The sequence below is a fragment of the Bombina bombina genome, chromosome 1 (genome assembly GCF_027579735.1).
Source record: "Bombina bombina isolate aBomBom1 chromosome 1, aBomBom1.pri, whole genome shotgun sequence".
Taxonomy (NCBI): Eukaryota; Metazoa; Chordata; class Amphibia; order Anura; family Bombinatoridae; genus Bombina; species Bombina bombina.
In genome coordinates this window covers 1,098,168,921-1,098,192,515 of record NC_069499.1, presented here as the reverse complement: position 1 = coordinate 1,098,192,515, position 23,595 = coordinate 1,098,168,921, and the positions used below count along the sequence as shown (strand labels likewise).

At 38.4% G+C, this 23,595-nt stretch overlaps 1 protein-coding gene across 1 annotated transcript in view; it reads left to right on the top strand.

The window, feature by feature from the left end:
- The window catches only part of LOC128642623 (fer-1-like protein 4), a 210,947-nt gene that overhangs the window by 42,949 nt on the left and 144,403 nt on the right, over positions 1–23,595 (top strand). The window contains exons 9-12 of the mRNA XM_053695431.1: positions 5,648–5,768; positions 11,512–11,612; positions 13,024–13,111; positions 22,999–23,115. Of these exons, the coding sequence (XP_053551406.1) occupies positions 5,648–5,768; positions 11,512–11,612; positions 13,024–13,111; positions 22,999–23,115 (427 nt within the window). The remainder of the gene's footprint in view (positions 1–5,647; positions 5,769–11,511; positions 11,613–13,023; positions 13,112–22,998; positions 23,116–23,595) is intronic.

Sequence of the window (23,595 nt, the reverse complement as noted above, 5' to 3'; positions counted from 1 at the left end):
AGTGCTAATAATGCTTCCTCCCAGTTATCCCCGTTCATGGTGAATTATGGGTTTCAACCATCCTTGTTGCCCGATTCATTCATGTCTCAAGGTATTCCGGCTTTGGAGGGTGCAGATTCAGGATTGCCTTCATCGTTCTATGCAGTGCCAAAAGTTCCAGGCTGATCGTAGGCGTTTGCCCGCGCCTTCCTACCAGGTTGGTGAGAGGGTTTGGCTGTCCTCCGTAACTTGAACCTTCATGTGCCTTCCAATAAACTGGCTCCCCATTATGTTGGTTTAAATCGAATACTCTGACGGGTCAATCCTGTGGCCTACCCTCTTGACCTTCCTCCTGCAATGCACATCTCCAATATTTTTCATGTCTCCCTCTTGAAACCATTGGTTTGTAATCAGTTTACCACTGTGTTGCCTCATCCCCGTCCTATCTTTGTTGACAACCATGAAGAATATGAGGCCAGCAGCATTATTGACTCTCGTATGTCCAGGGGCTGCGTACAGTATTTGGTTCACTCGAGGGGCTATGTTCCCGGAGGAGCATTCATGGGTTCCCTCCTCTGTGCCTTCCATGCCTATTTCCCTAATAAGCCTTTTGTCCTCCTGCGGGGGAGGGGTCATTGAGGGGAGGTTTTTTCCCTGCCATTTTACTCACCTCTCTTGCTGAGTCTGGTGCAGAGTGTGTGATGCTGCTCATTTCCTGCAAGCCCTCTTATGGCCAGACTGGTGTACATCATCCGTGTGAGACAGGTTACAGTCTCAGAATTGTGATGTCATCACTTATTATTTAAAGGGCCTCTGTTCAGTATGCTTTGCCCTTGCAATGTCTCAGACCTGTTTGTGAGTTCCAGCTCCTGTGTATTACCTGGCTGTCTGATGTCCCTCCTGGTTCCCGATCCCTGGCTTGTTCCTGACTCTGCTGTTCTCCTTGTTCCTGATTCTGGCTTGTCTGACTACTCGCTTTGGCTCCTGACTCGGCTCATCTGACTATTTGCTTTGGCTCCTGACTCGGCTCGTCTGGCTACCAGCTCTGGCTTTGACTCCTGGCTTGTTGTTTGACTTGTGGACTTTTTATTATTTTTTGTTATTAATAAAGGTGTGATTATTTTTGCACTTTTCGTCTTAGTCTGATTCCTGGCACCCTGACAATAGATCTAGACCAGTCGACAAGAGATTCTCTACCGTGGTGGCTTTCTCAGGACCATCTGTTTCAGGGCACATGCTTCTGGAGACCTTCCTGGGTGAATGTGACCACGGACGCCAGCCTGCTGGGCTGGGGAGCAGTCTAGGACTCATTAAAGGCACAGAGACTATGGTCTCGGGAGGAGTCTGCTCTCTCCATAAACATCTCAGAATTGAGAGCGATTTACAATGCTCTGATGGCTTGGCCTCAATTGTCTTTAGCTCTGTTTATCAGGTTTTAGTCGGACATCACCTCAATGACTTACATTAACCACCATGGACAAACTCAGAGTTTCTTAGCCATGAAGTAGGTGGCACGGATTATTCAGTGGGCGGAAGCTCACAATTGTCTATCTGCCATCCACATTCCTGAAGTGGACAACTGGGAAGCGGATTTCCTGAGCAGACAGACATTTCATCCTGGGGAGTGGGCTGTCCATCCAGAGCTGTTCTCCAGGTTAACCCCCAAATGGATGGTGCCATAGTGGGATCTGATGGCGTCTCAGCAGAACGCCAGCTTCCATGGTACGGTTCAAGGTCAAAAGATCCTCAGGCCACTCTGATAGATGCTCTGGAGGTTCCTTGGGATTTCGGTCTAGCATACCTGTTTCCTCCGTTTGTGCTCCTTCCAAAAGTTATTGCTCGTATCAAACAAGAGAGAGCATAAGTAAATCTAATAGCTCCTGCATGGCCTCGCAGGATCTGGTATGCAGACCTAGTGAAGATGTCATCTTGGCCGCCTTGGAGGTTTCCTCTGAGGAAGGATCTTCTAACTCAGGGTCCATTTATCCATCCAAATCTCGTTTCTCTAAAGCTGACTGCTTTGGAGATTGAACGCTTAGTTCTGTCTAAGCATGGATTTTCTGAGTCGGTCATTGAGACCATGATCCAGGTTTGCAAGCCTGTTACTCAAAAAATTTACCATAAGGTATGGCGTAAATACCTTTATTAGTGTGAATCTAAGGGCTAGTCTTGGAGTAGAGTCAGGATTACTAGAATTATGTCTTTTCTCCAGGAAGGTCTGGAGAAAGGGTTGTCAGTCAGTTCTCTGAACGGTCAGATTTCTGCATTATCTATTTTGTTACACAAGCATCTGGCGGATGTGCGAGAAGTTCAATCTTTTTGTGAGGCCCTGGTCAGAATCAGGCCTGTGTTTAAACCTGTTGTTCTTCCTTGGAGCCTTAATCTTGTTCTTAAAGTTTTGCATCGGGCTCCGTTTGAGCCAATGCATTCCATAGATATTAAGTTGCTATCTTGGAAGGTTTTGTTTCTTATTGCTATCTCTTCTGCTCTGAGAGTTTCATGCGGATAAGGCGGTTCTTCATACTAAATTGGGGTTTCTTCCTAAAGTAGTTTTGAATAGAAATATTAATCAGGAAATTGTTGCTCCTTCTCTCTGTCCCAATCCTTCTTCTCATAAAGAACGTCTGTTGCACAACTTGGATGTTATGCGTGCTCTAAAATTCTACCTACAGGCGACTAAGGATTTTCTGTAACAAAAAAAGAGTGCTTTACCCCTGCAATTATTTAGGAAAAGTTCTCACTGAATAATACAGGCACGATTTTCAACCATTCATACTTTATCTTTATTGGTTTAACTATTCAATCATACACGTTTAAAAACACTTAAACTCTCTAGATATCAATATATAGCATAGATGTGTGAATAATACTTCTGAGTATCATGTATCTATATGTGAAACATTGTACTTGGTTTGTATAATATCAAGTAGTCAGATACAAACATTATCTTTTGGAGACGGCTTTTAAAGGGACAGTAAAGTCACAAAAAATCTTTCATGATTTAAATAGGGCATGTCATTTTAAACAACTTTCCAATTTACTTTTATTACCAGTTTTGCTTTGTTCTCTTGGTATTCTTAGTTGAAAGCTAAATCTAGGAGGTTCATGTGCTAATTTCTTAGACCTTGAAGACTGCCTCTAATAGGAAAGCATTTTGACAGTTTTTCCCCACTAGAGGGCGTTAGTTCATGTGTTTCATATAGATAACATTGAGCTCTGGCACGTGAAGCTCCTAAGAGCAAGCACTGATTGGCTAAAAATGCATGTCTGTCAAAAGAACTGAAATAAGAAGGCAGTTTGCAAAGGCTTAGATACAAGGTAATCACAGAGGTAAAAAGTATATTATTATAACTGTCTTGGTTATGCAAAATTGGGGAATGGGTAATAAAGGGATTATCTACCTTTTTAAACAAAAAAAATTCTGGTGTTTACTGTCCCTTTAATAAATTCAGAAATAATGCAGTAACAAGAGGACCTGTCAATATGTGGAATGTTAGGTTATGAGATTAAAGCTATCTAGCTAATACTCTATCTGTAATTATAAAGTCCTTGCTTGCACAGTTAACTTTAACACAGCTGCTCAATGTAATAGATTCTGTCTGCTTGAACTCTCTCGATATTAATATATAGCATAGGTATGTGAATAATACCTCTGAGAGTCATGTATCTAGATATGAAACATTGTACTTGGTTTGTATTATATCAAGCAGTTAGAGAAAAACAATATTTTTTGCAGCCGGCTATTAAGAAATTCAGAAATAATGCTGTAACAAGAGGACATGTTATATGTTGGATGTCAGATTGCGAGATTAAAGCTATCTAGCTAATACTCTATCTGTAACTATAAAGTCCTTGCACAGTTAACTTTAACACAGCTATACAGTGTAATAGATTCTGTCTGCTTTAGCCCCTTCTATAGCGGGGGGCTAGATTAACGTTTAACTGACTTGTTTCACTAACATAGCACAACGTCTGATCTCAGAATATAACACACATTTACAAGCTGAGGAAGCGTGAGCGAAACACGTGTCAGGGGTCTGGCTTCAGAGAGTCCATACTCTCATTTTTTAAAAGCTTACTCTCTATGATAACTGTTGATTGCCAATAGCTTGTAAATATGTGTTATATTCTGAGATCAGACGTTGTGCTATGTTAGTGAAACAAGTCAATTAAACGTTAATCTAGCCCCCGCTATAGAAGGGGCTTAAGCAGACAGACTCTATTGCACTGAATAGCTATCCTAAAGTTAACTGTGCAAGCAAGGACTTTATAATTACAGATAGCAGTATTAGCTAGATAGCTTTAATCTCATAACCTAACATTCCACATATTGACAGGTCCTCTTGTTACAGAATTATTTTTGAATTTATTAATAGCCGGCTATAAAAGATAGTGTTTATATCTGACTGCTTGATATTATACAAACCAAGTACAATGTTTCATATCTAGATACATGATTCTCAGAGGTGTTATTCACACAACTATACTAAATATTATATTTAGAGATTTTAAGCAGACAGAATCTATTACACTGAACAGCTGTGCTAAAGTTGTCTGTGCAAGCAAGGACTTTATAATTACAAATAGAGTATTAGCTAGATATCTTTAATCTCATAATCTGGCATCCTACATTTTAACAGGTCCTCTTTGTTACTGCATTATTTATGAGTTTATTAATAGCAGGCTCCAAAAGATGTTTGTATCTGACTGCTTCATATTATACAAATCAAGTACAATGTTTCACATATAGATACATGATTCTCAGAGGTATTATTCACACATCTATGCTATATATTGATATCTAGAGAGTTTAAGTGTTTTTAAATGTGTATGATTGAATAGTTAAACCAATAAAGATAATTACCATTAGTACTACTTTACCTACTATCTTGTGACTAAGAATTTTCGCCAGTCTTCTGCCCTGTTTGTGTGTTTCTCAGGAAAGCGTAAGGGTCAGAAGGCTATTTCTAAATCTATTTCTCTCTGGTTGAGAAGTATGATTCGTTTTGCTTATGAGACTGCAGGACAACAACCTCCTGAGAGAATTACAGCTCATTCCACTAGGGCTGTCTCCTCTTCTTGGGCGTTCAAAAATGAAGCTTCTGTGAAACAGATTTGCAAGACTGAGACTTGGTCCTCTCTGCATAATTTTTCCACATTTTACAAATGTAATACTTTTGCCTCTGCTGAGGCCTCTTTTGGGAGAAAGTTTCTTCAAGCGGTGGTGCCTTCTGTTTAGATCTGCCTGTCTTGTTCTCCTTCCCTGTTCATTCTGTGTCCTCTAGCTTGGGTATTGGTTCCCACTAGTAATTGAATGACATTGTGGACTCTCTATATCTGAGGAAAGAAAACAAAATTTATGCTTACCTGATAAATTTCTTTGTTTTCGGATATGGAGAGTCCACGACCCCAACCTTGATTAAGACAGTTATTTTTGACTAAACCTCAGGCACCTATACACCTTTGTGTTATTCATTTTCCATTTCCCTTTGGTCGAATGATTATGGGTAGGGGAGTGACACTTAACAGCTTTGCTGTGGTGCTCTTTGCCGCCTCCTGCTGGCCAGGAGTGATATTCACACTAGTAATTGAATGACGTGACTTCTCCATATCCAGAAAGAAAGAAATTTATCAGGTAAGCATAATTTTTTTTCTCTTCTCTTTCTAGTTCCTACAGCTGCATCTCAATGAGCAATGATAAACCCTGCATATACGTGTGGAGCTACTGGGAGGACCACAGCTGGAGACTCTGCATCTCCAACTGGATTGTCAAGATAGCTGAACGGCTGGTAAATCTGCCCTTACCCTGTTAACACCTTCTAGGATTTATTATTTTACCAAGGACAATACTTGTACATTACAACTACTTTGCATTTTGGGGCGTCAAAAGCTTATGATGATGATTAGTATTATTTTTATTGTTACCAATTATTTGTAAAGCAAAACAATGACATTGATTTATGATAAAACAAGTGCAGATACTTATAATAAAAAGTAAATAAACTCTTAGTTTAATAGAAAAGCAGCTGATCAAATACAAAAAAAATTGTCTATAGTTATTTATGTAGAAAATATAAAAAAATCTTACATATGACATATATACTGTATGTATAGAAATATATATATATATATATATATATATATATATATATATATATATATATATATATATAAATAATGGCTTAGGCTGTTGCTTCCTTTTATATTGCATTTCAGCATTTCAAGGGGTTTAAACAATAATCTATGTGAAGTAAATATTAAAAAACAAGGGTTCATTAATACAAGGGTCCTTTATTAGACCTAACATTTACTGTACCTTTAAATTCATATTTACTATTTCCTTTAATTCAGTTAAAATAAAGTGTTTCAAAAAGAATAATGTTACAGGGCAGAATAAAACAACATTTTATCTATTTTCGTATACGTCATTGCTGCATTTTCCATTCGCCCCATTAAAGGGAACATTTCACCATATGCAAATAAATGTGTTACGTTTATTTGAAAGATTAGAATCACTTATTGTAATAATAATAGTAACAATGATTATAATAAAATACTTTTTTTAATTTTCTGAGAATAAATGGTTATATTAAAGCAAACATTTTTTAATAATTAAAGAACTTTTCAGCTAACTTGTTACAACTTAAACTTTATTATTATTATTATCATCATCATGATCATGTTCTGCAGCTCAATAAACAAAGCTTCTTAATGCCATGGTAAACATTATAAAATGCAATTAAAAAGTGCTGCAGTAGACATCTCTGCCCTGTCGTATGCAAAAGTTTAGGCACCCCTGACAATTTCCATGATTTTCATTTATAAATAATTGGGTGTTTGGATCAGCAATTTCATTTTGATCTATCATATAACTGAAGGACACAGTAATATTTCAGTAGTGAAATGAGGTTTATTGGATTAACAGAAAATGTGCAATATGCATCAATATGAAATTAGACAGGTGCATACATTTGGGCACCCTTGTCATTTTGTTGATTTGAATACCTGTAACTACCTAGCACTGATTAATTGGAACACACAATTGGTTGGGTGAGCCCATTAAGCTTTGAACTTCATAGACAGGTGCATCCAATCATGAGAAAATGTATTTAAGGTGGCCAATTGCAAGTTCTTCTCTTTGACTGTCCTCTGAAGAGTGGCAACATGGAGGCCTCAAAACAACTCTCAAATGACCTGAAAACAAAGATTGTTCAACAATATGATTTAGGGGAAGGCTACAAAAAGCTATCACATAGATTTAAGCTGTCAGTGTCCACTGTGAGGAACATGGTGAGGAAATGGAAACAGGCACAGTTCTTGTTAAGGCCAGAAGTGGCAGGTCAAGTAAAATATCGGAGAGGCAAAAGCAAAGGATGGTGAGAACAGTCAGAAACAGCCCACAGACCACCTCCAAAGACCTACAACATCATCTTGCTGCAGATGGTGTTACTGTGCATCGTTCAACAATTCAGCGCACTTTGCACAAGGAGAAGCTGTATGGGAGAGTGATGCAGAAGAAGCCTTTTCTGCACACACGCCACAAACTCACATTTGGACAAGCCAGCTTCATTTTGGAAGAAGGTGCTGTGGAATGATGAAACAAAGATTGAGGTATTTGGTCATAACAAGGGGCGTTATGCATGGCGGCAAAAGAACACAGCGTTCCAAGACAAATACTTGCTACCCACACAGTAACATTTGGTGGATGTTCCATCATGCTGTGGGGCTGTGTGGCCAGTGCCGATACTGGGAATCTTGTTAAAGTTGAGGGTCGCATGGATTCCACTCAATATCAGCAGATACTTGAGAATAATGTTGAGGAATCAGTCACAAAGTTGAAGTTACGCCGGGGCTGGATATTTCAACAAGACAACAAACCAAAACACTGCTTAAAATCTACTCTGGCATGTATGCAGAGGAACAAGTACAATGTTCTGGAATGGCCATCCCAGTCCCCAGATCTGAATATCATTAAAAATCTGTGGGGTGATTTGAAGCGGGCTGTCCATGCTCGGCAACCATCAAACCTAACTGAACTGGAGATGTTTTGCAAGGAGGAATGGTCCAAAATACCTTCATCCAGAATCCAGACACTCATTACAGGCTATAGGAAGCGTCTAGAGGTTGTTATTTCTGCTAAAGGAGGCTCTACTAAATATTGATGCAATATTTCTGTTGGAGTGCCCAAATTTATGCATCTTTCTAATTTCGTTTTGATGCATATTGCACATTTTCTGTTAATCCAATAAAGCTAATTTCCCTACTGAAATATTACTGTGTCCTTCAGTTGTTTGATAAATCAAAATGAAATTGCTGATCCAAACACCCAATTATTTATAAATGAAAATCATGGAAATTGTCAGGGGTGCCTAAACTTTTGCATACGACTGTATATATTGCAGATTACTTTGTAAAAGGTTTGTGTGTGGAAGACAATTGAGCTTTTGAGCTCACAGGATACAGGGATTACAAAAGGTAAGTATAGGAAATGTAAAAGAATCAGAGGTGAGAAATAAGACAAATACACCCGCATTCCCCGAATAGTAGTTTTTTAGGGAACACTTGAAGGTCAGAAAATTTGGGGCTAGTGGAGTAAGGCAGAGAATTCCACAGAAATGTTTTACGCCCAGAAAACTGAAGATGGGAGGAGGAAAAAGTAGGTATTGGCAGAAGGGAGTTTGTATGATGATATTTGCAGACAACATCAGAGATATATGGGGGTACAGTGTTTTTAAGGGCTTTGTATGTTGGGTTGAATTCTGAATTCTATATTTGAGGCTAAGGAAAACCAGTGAACAGATTGGCAGAGAGGTGCAGAAGATGAGGAGCAATGTTTGAGGAAGGTCAGTCTAGCAGAGACATTCATGATGAATTGCAGTGGTAACAGATGGTAGACTGGGGAACCAGAGTGAATGTTGGTATAGTCAAAGTGGGATAATACAATACAGTGGGTTAAAATATTAGTGTTGTCATGTGCAGAAGTTTAGAACTATTTTAAGATGGAAGCATCAGGAACTGGCAAAGGAACGAGTGAAACTTCTAAGTCACGTATGACCGCAAAGCAGCAGCTTGGTGGGTGTTGATTTGATGACTGTCAAATTCAAGTATAGATCAGGTGCAAAGAGTTTGAGTTGGGTGTCATCAGCATTTAGATTATACTGAACTCCTTTGGACTTTGCTATTAAAAAGGGAATTGGGTCATGAACTGAGCCTTGTAGTACCTCAAACAAAAACTGTAAGGGGGCAAAGGATGTACCAGAGAATGATACATTAGAGAAAATATTGAAAATATTGTGTCACAAATGCCATGGGTTTGGAGGATTTAGAGAAGGAAAGTGTGATCACTAGTATCAAAGACTGCAGATTTATTGAGAAGGATTAACAGAAATGGGCCAGAGGTCAGACCCAAGTTTATTCAATTTAGCTCTGTTAGAAATGCAACCACCTAGTTAGAAAAAGCATAGCAAGCTGTTATCAACAAAGCCCTACTTGTCATGTCCTATTGAATTTATGGGGTAGATTTACTAAATATCGAGCGGACATAAATTGCTACAGCGAATCATGTCCACTCGACATTGCTATGCTGTTGGCATTTTTCATTGCACAAGCATTTCTAGTGAAATGCTTGTGCAATGCTGCCCCTGCTCACTGGCGGCCAATCAGCCGCTAGCAGGAGCTGTCAATCATCCCGATCGTATTTGACCGGTATGATTTTAATCAGCCACCTATAAGGTAGTGGACAGGTTAAGGAGCAGCGGTCATATGAAACGATGGGCCTCCGAAGCACCATCCGTTGCTTCATAAACGGGGCCCTAAGTCTCAAGTGATTTCATGTTTTTTTCTCTTTCTCCACTGACTTTAAGAACAAGGCTACAACATGCTATATTTGTGAAGACATTTAGCAAAAACAGATGTCAATTTGTATTAGGTAATAGGGCAATACGGTCAATACCATTTTGAAACTGTAAACTTATTATTACACTGAAATATTGCTATTAAATTAAATGCAATATTAATGTATGAAAATACAATAATATTATTACTTTTAATACTTCAGAATATTAATTAAGGTATCATATTAAATGAAAACAAGTCTGTGCTGCATTGTTACCGTACCACAGTTAGCACATATGTGTTTTATCTTGACTTATGTCAAGCTGTATTTCAGCTTTTCTCAGCTGGTTTGTAAGTTAAGTCAAATGACTTTGCACTGTTTAAAGTCGCTTATAATTGATTTGAAATTAAAAAATTTTTTACAGTCAGTCAGAATAAAGTTAAAGCAAGTAAAGTTAAGGCAAGTTGGCAAACAAGTTAGATGAAACTGGCCCAAATTGGTTTTTATTTTCTTATATATAGTTTTTTGTGACAAACCACTTTATAAAAAAGCTGGTTGAGGAGTCAACGCTTTGAGGCTATGGGGCATATTTATCATTGTGCGAGAGGACATGATACGAAGTAGCGTATCATGTCTGCCACATATCAATAAATGCATACGCTGTCGGCATTTATCATTGCACCAGTAGTTCCTGTGAACTGCTGGAGCAATGCAGCCCCCTGCAGATTCGCTGCCAATCGGCCGCTAGCAGGGCGTGTCAATCAACCCAATCACATTCAATCGGGTTGATTTCTGTCAGCGGCCCCAAAACAGGTGGAAAAGTAATGGAGCAGGGATCTTTGATATATTTGTAAATATAAAGTCATCAACGTATGCTTATATGAAAGCTGTATGAGTGCAGCTATATAATTTTGTAGTATAGGACGTGGGTAACTGTCTTAAGGCTGTGACACTCTGCAAGCTATGTGGCGCGAGGCAAAGCAGCTGCTTTGCACCACGTCGCATTGCTTCTGAAGTTCAAATATTTCATCTCTGAGCGCTCAGCTACGCGACCTGACGCAGCAGAGTGCTCAGAGATGAAAAGACAGGACACACTGAGCGCGCACAACCGCATCTACACGCTGCGCGCCGCTCTGCTTGCAGTGTGTCACAGCCTTTAATGTACAGTTGTATTTAGGTTGTGCTCTACCCTAGGTAGTAGGAAATATGCTGTCCCTGAAATCTACCCAACAATTGTAGTCTGCAGTTTCCTCATATATTTCTCACAAATGGAGGCCAGAGGGATATTGAACCCCTACTAGAGAAAAAGGCAAAGGCCTAGTTTGCCTAGGTCATAATTTATTTAAAGTGTCAAAACCCAGAACAATAGTTTATCTTGGTTCCAGTTTGTCAAGACTAACTTTGAGGGTTGACCAATAAGACACAAGCTCCGGATTTTTCTAACTCACTGGTTTTCAAACCTGTCCTGTAGCCTCCCTAACACGCCAGATTTTCAGGATTACCTTGGATGAGAGCAGGTAAAGTAACCATCTATACTAATCAGCTGACTATTTCACCTGTGCTCAGTTCAGATATCCTAAAAATCTGGCTTGTTAGGGAGGCCCAGGGACAGGTTTGAAAAAAAAACAGAAGTGTCTCTGTGAGCTACATAAAAAGATAAAAAGAAAACATCTGACTTATTTGTCTCTGATCCACAGGAACTTGGAATTGATGAAGTGGAGAAACTTTCCAGGAGACCAAAATCCAGCCCTGAAGTTCGTCTTAAGAAGGTTTTTGAAGAATTTGTTGCTGGTTGCAGGTACATCCTTTGACAACATTTTATTTTAAATGGGTTAAACGATTTTAAGACATTTATGCAAATATTTTGCAATGCAGTGCTGAATTGCTGATTTATGGTATATATTAAAATATGATTTTAATATAACTTTAAGTGTGTTTGGGTGCAGTAACATCTCTCATTAAACCAATAATCTAAACTCCCAGTTCCTATGTTATTCTGTTGAGCGCCATTCACTTACAATAGAGATGTTTGTGAGTTTTAGGTTTCTCAGAATAACATAGGAACTGGAGATACTGGAAATGCTGGAGAGGGAGCCAAGTACATCTGCTACAGTTTTACTGTTAAATAATCTTTTCTACCTCAGTATAATAGCAGATCTACCTACTGTCCCTATTTGAGAGAGACAGTGGGACAGAGCTCAGAATTAGGGACTGTCCCTCTCAAATAGGGACAGTTACAATGGTCTGCTATTATACTGAGGTAGAAAAGATTATATAACAGTAATACTGTAACATAGGCCCTGATTTTCTGCATTTCCCTTAGTCCCACCCAAAGACCACCAAAACAAGCCCACCCACCAGCTACCCAGACACACCCACCAACTGGGCAGACGTATCAATGCTACCTATGCAACTATGATTCTTCCTGCCCCTGTCTGCAAAACAGCAATTGCTCCCCTCAACCTCCTGAGTCCTTAAAGGGACACTGACCCCCAATTTTTTATTTTGTGATTCAGATAGAGCATGACATTTTAAGCAACTTTCTAATTTACTCCTATTATCAATTTTCTTCGTTCTCTTGCTATCTTTATTTGAAAAGAAGGCATCTAAGCTTTTTTTTTTGTTCAGAAATCTGGAAAGCACTTTTTTATTTGGTGGATGAATTTACCCAGGTTGTTTACCAAAAATGGGCCGGCATCTAAACTTACATTCTTGCATTTCAAATAAAGATACCAAGAGAACGAAGAAAATTTGATATTAGGAGTAAATGAAAAAGTTGCTTTAAATGTCATGCTCTATCTGAATCACGAAAGAAAAAATGTGGGTTCAGTGTCTCTTTAATACTTAGACACAAATGTTGGGAGATATGTAATAGAAACATCACTGTCTTGAAAAATAAAATAATTATAATCCTAGACAGCTATAGTGCTGAGAATGGACATTATTATCAGAAGGTAAAGAAACACACACTCCTATAGAATTAAGCTTCATGAGTTATATATATATATATGTTTTATTTTTGGAAAATTGGGCAGTGGAACATTCTTTTTCTTTATATTAACAGCCCTGATATTTATACGGCAGTTAGAGAATGCACTGATTATTTATTTATTTATCTGGCTCGCTGTGATCTCATTAGAGAATGTTTGTAAATTGTGCACTGTGCATTTAATGTGTAAGAAAGTCTGTTTCTGCCCTATTCCCTCCAGACAATACTCTCTCAATGCCGGCAAAAGAACAATGAGTCGGCCTAATAATCTTGACCAGTGCAGAGTAAAGGCTCTTACACACAACGTTGTAAGTATTTGTGTTTTCTGTTCCCTCAGTCCCTCATTGCTGCGTTTGTATAATTATAAAAGAAGCTGTTGGCAAATATTAGATTTTATCTTATCTAGGAAGATATTTATTTTAATATGCAGCTGATTTGTTAGATTGAAAACACATTGCTTTATAAATCAGATTAAATACTTAGGCCTAGATTTGGAGTTCGGCGGTAGCCGTCAAAACCAGCGTTAGAGGCTCCTAACGCTGGTTTTGGCCGCCCGCTGGTATTTGGAGTCAGTGATTAAAGGGTCTAACGCTCACTTTTCAGCCGCGACTTTTCCATACCGCAGATCCCCCTACGCCATTTGCGTAGCCTATATTTTCAATGGGATCTTTCTAACGCTGGTATTTAGAGTCGTTTCTGAAGTGAGCGTTAGAGCTCTAACGACAAAACTCCAGCCGCCTGAAAATAGCAGGAGTTAAGAGCTTTCTGGCTAACGCCGGTTTATAAAGCTCTTAACTACTGTACCCTAAAGTACACTAACACCCATAAACTACCTATGTACCCCTAAACCGAGGTCCCCCCACACCGCCGCCACTCGATTAAAATTTTTAACCCCTAATCTGCCGACCGCCACCTACGTTATACTTATGTACCCCTAATCTGCTGCCCCTAACCCCGCCGACCCCTGTATTACATTTATTAACCCCTAACTTGCCCCCCACAACGTCGCCGCCAGCTACTTAAAATAATTAACCCCTAATCTTCCGACCGCAAATCGCTGCCACCTACGTTATCCCTATGTACCCCTAATCTGCTGCCCTAACATCGCCGACCCCTATATTATATTTATTAACCCCTAATCTGCCCCCCTCAACGTCGCCGACACCTGCCTACACTTATTAACCCCTAATCTGCCGAGCGGACCGCACCGCTACTATAATAAAGTTATGAACCCCTAACCCGCCTCACTAACCCTATCATAAATAGTATTAACCCCTAATCTGCCCCCCACAACGTCGCCTCCACCTGCCTACACTTATTAACCCCTAATCTGCCGAGCGGACCTGAGCGCTACTATAATAAAGTTATTAACCCCTAATCCGCCTCACTAACCCTATCATAAATAGTATTAACCCCTAATCTGCCCTCCCTAACATCGCCGACACCTAACTTCAAACATTAACCCCTAATCTGCCGACCGGAGCTCACCGCTATTCTAATAAATGTATTAACCCCTAAAGCTAAGTCTAACCCTAACACTAACACCCCCCTAAGTTAAATATAATTTTTATCTAACGAAATAAATTAACTCTTATTAAATAAATTATTCCTATTTAAAGCTAAATACTTACCTGTAAAATAAATCATAATATAGCTACAATATAAATTATAATTATATTATAGCTATTTTAGGATTAATATTTATTTTACAGGCAACTTTGTTATTATTTTAACCAGGTAAAATAGCTATTAAATAGTTAAGAACTATTTAATAGTTACATAGTTAAAATAATAACAAATTTACCTGTAAAATAAATCCTAACCTAAGTTATAATTAAACCTAACACTACCCTATCAATAAAATAATTAAATAAACTACCTACAATTACCTACAATTAACCTAACACTACACTATCAATAAATTAATTAAACACAATTCCTACAAATAAATACAATTAAATAAACTAGCTAAAGTACAAAAAATAAAAAAGAACTAAGTTACAGAAAATAAAAAAATATTTACAAACATAAGAAAAATATTACAACAATTTTAAACTAATTACACCTACTCTAAGCCCCCTAATAAAATAACAAAGCCCCCCAAAATAAAAAATTCCCTACCCTATTCTAAATTAAAAAAGTTACAAGCTCTTTTACCTTACCAGCCCTGAACAGGGCCCTTTGCGGGGCATGCCCCAAGAATTTCAGCTCTTTTGCCTGTAAAAAAAAACATACAATACCCCCCCCCCCCAACATTACAACCCACCACCCACATACCCCTAATCTAACCCAAACCCCCCTTAAATAAACCTAACACTAAGCCCCTGAAGATCTTCCTACCTTGTCTTCACCATCCAGGTATCACCGATCCGTCCTGGCTCCAAGATCTTCATCCAACCCAAGCGGGGGTTGGCGATCCATAATCCGGTCCAGAAGAGGCTCCAAAGTCTTCCTCCTATCCGGCAAGAAGAGGACATCCGGACCGGCAAACATCTTCTCCAAGCGGCATCTTCGATCTTCTTCCATCCGGAGCGAAGCGGCAGGATCCTGAAGACCTCCAGCGCGGAACATCCATCCGGACCGACGACTGAACGACGAATGACTGTTCCTTTAAGGGACGTCATCCAAGATGGCGTCCCTCGAATTCCGATTGGCTGATAGGATTCTATCAGCCAATCGGAATTAAGGTAGGAATTTTCTGATTGGCTGATGGAATCAGCCAATCAGAATCTAGTTCAATCCGATTGGCCGATCCAATCAGCCAATCAGATTGAGCTCGCATTCTATTGGCTGATCGGAACAGATGGCGTCCCTCGAATTCCGATTGGCTGATAGGATTCTATCAGCCAATCGGAATTAAGGTAGGAATTTTCTGATTGGCTGATGGAATCAGCCAATCAGAATCTAGTTCAATCCGATTGGCCGATCCAATCAGCCAATCAGATTGAGCTCGCATTCTATTGGCTGATCGGAACAGCCAATAGAATGCGAGCTCAATCTGATTGGCTGATTGGATCAGCCAATCGGATTGAACTTGATTCTGATTGGCTGATTCCATCAGCCAATCAGAAAATTCCTACCTTAATTCCGATTGGCTGATAGGATTCTATCAGCCAATCGGAATTCGAGGGACGCCATCTTGGATGAAGTCCCTTAAAGGAACAGTCATTCGTCGTTCAGTCGTCGGTCCGGATGGATGTTCCGCGCTGGAGGTCTTCAGGATCCTGCCGCTTCGCACCGGATGGAAGAAGATCGAAGATGCCGCTTGGAGAAGATGTTTGCCGGTCCGGATGTCCTCTTCTTGCCGGATAGGAGGAAGACTTTGGAGCCTCTTCTGGACCGGATTATGGATCGCCAACCCCCGCTTGGGTTGGATGAAGATCTTGGAGCCAGGACGGATCGGTGATACCTGGATGGTGAAGACAAGGTAGGAAGATCTTCAGGGGCTTAGTGTTAGGTTTATTTAAGGGGGGTTTGGGTTAGATTAGGGGTATGTGGGTGGTGGGTTGTAATGTTGGGGGGGGGGTATTGTATGTTTTTTTTTACAGGCAAAAGAGCTGAAATTCTTGGGGTATGCCCCGCAAAGGGCCCTGTTCAGGGCTGGTAAGGTAAAAGAGCTTGTAACTTTTTTAATTTAGAATAGGGTAGGGAATTTTTTATTTTGGGGGGCTTTGTTATTTTATTAGGGGGCTTAGAGTAGGTGTAATTAGTTTAAAATTGTTGTAATATTTTTCTTATGTTTGTAAATATTTTTTTATTTTCTGTAACTTAGTTCTTTTTTATTTTTTGTACTTTAGCTAGTTTATTTAATTGTATTTATTTGTAGGAATTGTGTTTAATTAATTTATTGATAGTGTAGTGTTAGGTTAATTGTAGGTAATTGTAGGTAGTTTATTTAATTATTTTATTGATAGGGTAGTGTTAGGTTTAATTATATCTTAGGTTAGGATTTATTTTACAGGTAAATTTGTTATTATTTTAACTAGGTAACTATTAAATAGTTCTTAACTATTTAATAGCTATTGTACCTGGTTAAAATAATTACAAAGTTGCCTGTAAAATAAATATTAATCCTAAAATAGCTACAATGTAATTATAATTTATATTGTAGCTATATTAGGGTTTATTTTACAGGTAAGTATTTAGCTTTAAATAGGAATAAGTTATTTAATAAGAGTTAATTTATTTCGTTAGATAAATATTATATTTAACTTAGGGGGGTGTTAGTGTTAGGGTTAGACTTAGCTTTAGGGGTTAATCCATTTATTAGAATAGCGGTGAGCTCCGATCGGAAGATTAGGGGTTAATAATTGAAGTTAGGTGTCGGCGATGTTAGGGAGGGCAGATTAGGGGTTAATACTATTTATGATAGGGTTAGTGAGGCGGATTAGGGGTTAATAACTTTATTATAGTAGCGCTCAGGTCCGCTCGGCAGATTAGGGGTTAATAAGTGTAGGCAGGTGTCGGCGACGTTGTGGGGGGCAGGTTAGGGGTTAATAAATATAATATAGGGGTCGGCGATGTTAGGGCAGCAGATTAGGGGTACATAGGGATAACGTAGGTTGCGGCGGTTTACGGAGTGGCAGATTAGGGGTTAAAAAAAATATGCAGGGGTCAGCGATAGCGGGGGCGGCAGATTAGGGGTTAATAAGTGTAAGGCTAGGGGTGTTTAGACTCGGGGTACATGTTAGAGTGTTAGGTGCAGACGTAGGAAGTGTTTCCCCATAGGAAACAATGGGGCTGCGTTAGGAGCTGAACGCTGCTTTTTTGCAGGTGTTAGGTTTTTTTTCAGCTCAAACAGCCCCATTGTTTCCTATGGGAGAATCGTGCACGAGCACGTTTTTGAGGCCGGCCGCGTCCGTAAGCAACTCTGGTATCGAGAGTTGCTTTTGCGGTAAAAATGCTCTACGCTCCTTTTTTGGAGCCTAACGCAGCATTTGTTTGAACTCTCGATACCAGAGTTAATTTTATGGTGCGGACAGAAAAAAGCCCGCGGAGCGTTAACAGCCCTTTTACCGCCGAACTCCAAATCTAGGCCTTACTTTTTTTAGTCTTAAAGGATAACTTTTTACAGATTTGTACTAAAAAAAAAAGTATTCCCTCCATCTCTCTATATAGAAACATATTTTTCTAATATTTCTTTATTAAGAAGGGACTGGACATCACTATTCCGTATTCTCTTTACTCTTTTTGTTGTGGATAATATTGCACAATTCATTTTGTTAGCAGTATATGTCATTTAACATTTTATTTATTTTTTTGTTCTATCAAAAGTTGATACCATTGAAAATAACTTTTCTCTTCTACTCCTTCCTAATATGTCTCTTAAGTAATAGAAAAAAATTAGAGATATGTGAGTAGATTTAACAAAGGCCGAATGACCCTTGTTCTCCTTGTCTTCGCACAAGCCTTCAGGCTCACCGGAAACAGCAGTTATGAAGCAGCGGTCTAAAGTTCTGGTGAACTGCTTGTGCAATGATAAATGCCAACAGCGTATTCAGTGATGTCTGTCGGACATGATACGCTACAGCGTATCATGTTGGACAGACATTGGTAAATCTACCCCATGGTACAGAAAAAGAGGAGAGATTCTGGAGAATCTTTTGAAAAACATTCATGATCAATGATCTTTATTGTCTTTCATTTTATTAGACTTTGTGAACAATATTAAATGCTAAATATTATGGTATTAAAGGGCCATTAAACACTTTGGGATGGTACTATAAAATGATAAATCGTATATCTAAAAAAACTCTGCAATATACTTTCATTATTTATTTTGTCCCATTTTCCTGTAATTCCATTTTGAAATTGTGAGCTTTTCAGTTTCTGCTAGAAATAAAAGTGCAGAACACTGTTATATTCCACACAGCCATTGGCTGCACACTCTAGTGACCTATTTATAACTGTCCCTAATTGGCCACAGCAGAGAAAGTAACCTAAGTTACAACATGGCAGCTCCCATTGTTTTATAGTCACTAAAACTTTACACTTATTTTGTCAATATTTAAACAGCTAATGAAACTTTAAAAAAAAAAAATGTACATGTTATTCTCAGTATAATCTTTTCTTTGAATGCATCATTCTATCTAGCAATTATTTAGTGTTCAATGCCCCATTAAGGTCCAGCCCCTTATTTATTATTGCTGTGCAAGTAATTTTACTTCACCTATGCAAGGGGAGATCAAAGTAAAAATTTAACAGAATATGCAATTTTTTTTTTTTCTATTATCAAATTGGCTTTGTACTCTTCCTTTGCTGAACAGCATACCTAGGTAGCCTGCTCTGCATTTTACACTGGGAAATCATGTAGCTCGCAAACAGCTAGATTACGAGTTTTGAGCACTACAGGGAAATTAACGACCGCCACAAAAGCGGCGGTATTTAACCTCCCTATAGAGCTGCTATTACAGGTTCACAAAAAGCAGGCTTGCGCGGGCGATATGGTGGCATTGAGCTCCATGCTTCACCCAAATACAAGCGCTGCTTTGACGTGCTCGGCACGATTTCCCCATAGACATCAATGGGGAGAGCCAGCAAAAAAAAAAGCCTAGCACCTGGGATCAAGGAAACAAAAGCTCCGTAACGCAGCCCCATTGATGTCTATGAGGAAAGAAAAAGTTATGTTTAAACCTAACACCCTAACATAAAAACCACGTCTAAACATCCCTAATCTGCTGCCCCTAACATCCCTGCCACCTACATAAAACTATTTACCCCTAATATGCCGCCCTTAACATCTCCGCCCCCTACATTACAGTTATTAACCCCTAATCTGCCTCCCCCAATGTTGCCTCCACTATACTAAAGTTATTAACCCCTAAACCTCTGGCCTCCAACATCACTAACACTAAATGAATATATTAACCCCTAAACCGAACCCTAACACCCCCTAACTTAATTAATTAAAATCAATCAAAATAAATCTTTTAATTATTAACTAAATAATACCTATTTAAAACTAAATACAAACTTACCTGTAAAATAAAACCTAAGCTAGCTACAAAATAACTAATAGTTATATTGTAGCTAGCTTAGGTTTTATTTTTATTTCACAGGTAAGTTTGTATTTATTTTAACTAGGTAGACTAGTTAGTAAATAGTTATTAACTATTTAATAACTACCTAGCTAAAATAAATACAAGGTTACCTGTAAAATAAAACCTAACCTGCCTTACACTAAAATCTAACATTACAATAAAATAAATTAAATTTAAATAAATCTAATAGCCCTTTCAAAATAAAAAAAGCCCAAGCCTACACTAAACTGCCAATGGCCCTTAAAAGGGCCTTTTGCTGGGCATTGCCCCAAATAAATTGACTCATTTACCTGTAAAAAAAATACAAACAACCCCCCAACAGTAAAACCCATCACCCACACAACCAAACCCCCTCCAAATAAAATTCTATCTAAATAAACTTAAGCTAACCATTGCCCTGAAAAGGGAATTTGGATGGGCATTGCTCTTAAAAGGGCATTTAGCTCTTTTACATTGCCCAAACCCTAAGCTAAAAATAAAACCCACCCAATAATCCCTTAAAAAACCTAACACTAACCCCTGATGATCCACTTACAGTTTTCGAAGACCGGACATCCATCCTCATCCAGGCGGCAGAAGTATTCATCCAAGCTGGCCGAAGTCTTCATCAAAGCTGGCAGAAGTCTTCATCCAGAGGGCATCTTCTATCTTCATCCATCCAGCACGGAGCGGGTCCCTCTTCAAGACATCCGGAGCGGAGCATCCTCTTCTTCCGATGGTCAACGTAGAATGAATTTTCCCTTTAAGGTATGTCATCCAAGATGGCGTCCCTCACATTCCGATTGGTTGATAGAATTCTATCAGCCAATAGGAATTAAAGGGGAAAAAATCCTATTGGCTGTTGCAATCAGCCAATAGGATTGAGCTTTCATCCTATTGGCTGATCCAATTAGCCAATAGAATGCGAGCTCAATCCTATTGGCTAATTGGATCAGCCAATAGGATGAAAGCTCAATCCTATTGGCTGATTGCAACAGCCAATAGGATTTTTCCCCTTTATTTCCTATTGGCTGATAGAATTCTATCAGCCAATTGGAATGTAAGGGACGCCATCTTGGATGACGTACCTTAAAGGAAACCTTCATTCTACGTTGACCATCGGAAGAAGAGGATGCTCCACGCCGGATGTCTTGAAGATGGACCCGCTCCGCGCCAGATGGATGAAGATAGAAGATGCCGTCTGGAGGAAGACTTCTGCTGGCTTCGATGAGGACTTTGGCCCGCTTGGATGAAGACTTCTGCCGCCTGGATGAGGATGGATGTCCAGTCTCCGAAAACTGTAAGTGGATCCTCGGGGGTTAGTGTTAGGTTTTTTAAGGGTTTATTGGGTGGGTTTTATTTTTAGCTTAGGGTTTGGGCAATGTAAAAGAGCTAAATGCCATTTTAAGGGCAATGCCCATCCAAATGCCCTTTCAGGGCAATGGTTAGCTAAGAGTTTATTTAGATAGAATTTTATTTGGGGGGTTTGGTTGTGTGGGTGGTGGGTTTTACTGTTGGGGGGTGGTTTGTATTTTTTTTTACAGGTAAAAGAGCTGATTTCTTTGGGGCAATGCCGCGCAAAAGGCCCTTTTAAGGGACATTGGCAATTTAGTGTAGGCTAGGTTTTTTTTTATTTTGAAAGGGCTTTTTTATTTTGATAGGGCTATTAGATTAGGAGTAATTCATTTTTATTTTTGATAATTTTGTTTTTTATTTTGTGTAATTTAGTGTTTATTTTTTTTGGTAATTTAGATAATTGTATTTGATTAATTTATTTAATTGTAATGTTAGGTTTTATTGTAAGGCAGGTTTGGTTTTATTTTACAGGTAAATTAGTATAAGATAGCTACAATATTATAACTATTAGTTATTTTGTAGCTAGCTTTTATTTTATAGGGAAGTATTTATTTTTAAATAGGAATTATTTAGGTAATAATTGTAAGTTTTATTTAGATTTATTTTAATTATATTTAAGTTAGGGGGTGTTAGGCTTAGGATTACGTTAGGGTTAGGGTTATGCTTAGGGTTAGGGTTACGTTAGGGTTATGTTTAGGAGTTAATAGGTTTATTATAGAGGCGGTGTGGGCGGACGGCAGATTAGGGGTTAATAATATTTAAATAGTGTTTGTGATGCAGGAGGGCGGCGGTTTAGGGTTTAATCATTTTATTATAGTGACGACAATGTCGGGAAGCGGCGGAATAGGGGTTAATATTTTTTACAATGGCGGTGATATCAGGAGCAGCAGATTAGGGATTAATACATTTATTATAGTGTTTGCGATGCGGGAGGGCCTCACTTTTTGGCCTCATCGCAAAACTTGTAATACCGGCGCTATGGAAGTCCCATTGAAAAAAAGGACTTTTCTAAAAGTGCGGTACTGACGTTGCGTGATGGCCAAAAAAGGTGTGCGGTACACCTATTCTGACAAGACTTGTAATAGCGGCGTTAGTGAAAAAGCATCGCTATGAAGCATAATGATGCTTTTTCACTCATGACACAAAACTCATAATTTAGCTGATATTGCTGCATCCTGTGACAGAAGCAGTGCACTTTCTCAGATTTGTCTTTTTTAACCAGCTGTACCTTGTACTTAAGTTTAGCTCATATAATAGAGAGCAGAGGGTTGCATTTTTGCAGGTTATTGTGCAGTTTAAAAGTTACATAACAGTTATAAGCTACAAAATGGCGGCGCTCAGTGTGAAGATACAGAGCTTCACTAACTAATTCTTGTAAGGGGTTAAGATAAGAGAATAACTTTGAAGACAGCTGTATGCGCAGAAGGACAAACAATAGTAGTAAGTGAGTAGTAACCATTATACCGTAGTTGTACTCAGCAGTTTAATGTTCCTTTTTATTATCAGTTATTTGTAGAGCGCCAACAGATTCCGCAGTGCTTAAAGGCACACATTTGTGCGGTAAAAAAAACCCACTCTTTTATGTCTCTTTTGTTTTGTTTTTTGAACGTTGCCTCAAAAATTTCAATAAATGTTATTCAAAAAATAAACATAAAAGGTAACCTCATGTCCAGTCTGCTCATGTGTACAGTTTTCTATAAATTCATACACTTGCTTTTGCCTATTGCCATTTTATGCATTGTTATGTTTTGTTATTTAGAACATTTTTTTGATTTTTGAATGAACAAATGCACTAACAGTAATTATGTTAACCCACCTAGATCTTAAATGCTAAGCGAGGACTAAGGGCGAGTCGGAAACTGAACAAGTTTAATGTGAAAGAGAAGATAATTGATGCCAAAAGAATTTTAAAAAATATCAGATTTTTGGCCAAAGAGGTAAGGTCAGCTGCTCTGATCCCCAATATTTGTGGGGACATTTTGTAGAATGACCCACTCAGTTTATGTAATATAATAATACACCATAGAAATGAACAGGTATAGAGACAAAGTCTGATTTTCGATAATAATAATTATTTGAAAAAAAAATAAAAATATATATATATATATATATATATATATATAAAATAATATATATATTTAATTATAATCCTTATTATTATTATTAATAATAATAATAAATAATAATAATGATAACAATCATTATCATCATAATATGAAAAATAATACATTACATGCAATATTATAAATGATCTTCAGCCTTCTCTAAAATACTGATGTTTTGAATAAGTAGTAAAAGACAAATAAAAAGGATACTGTTCTCAGAAAAAATCTTATTTGAACATGTTTTTTTTTAACAGAAAAAATGTTAAGTAAAACCTATTTAAATTTAAATAAAACTAATACAGAATCAGTTGC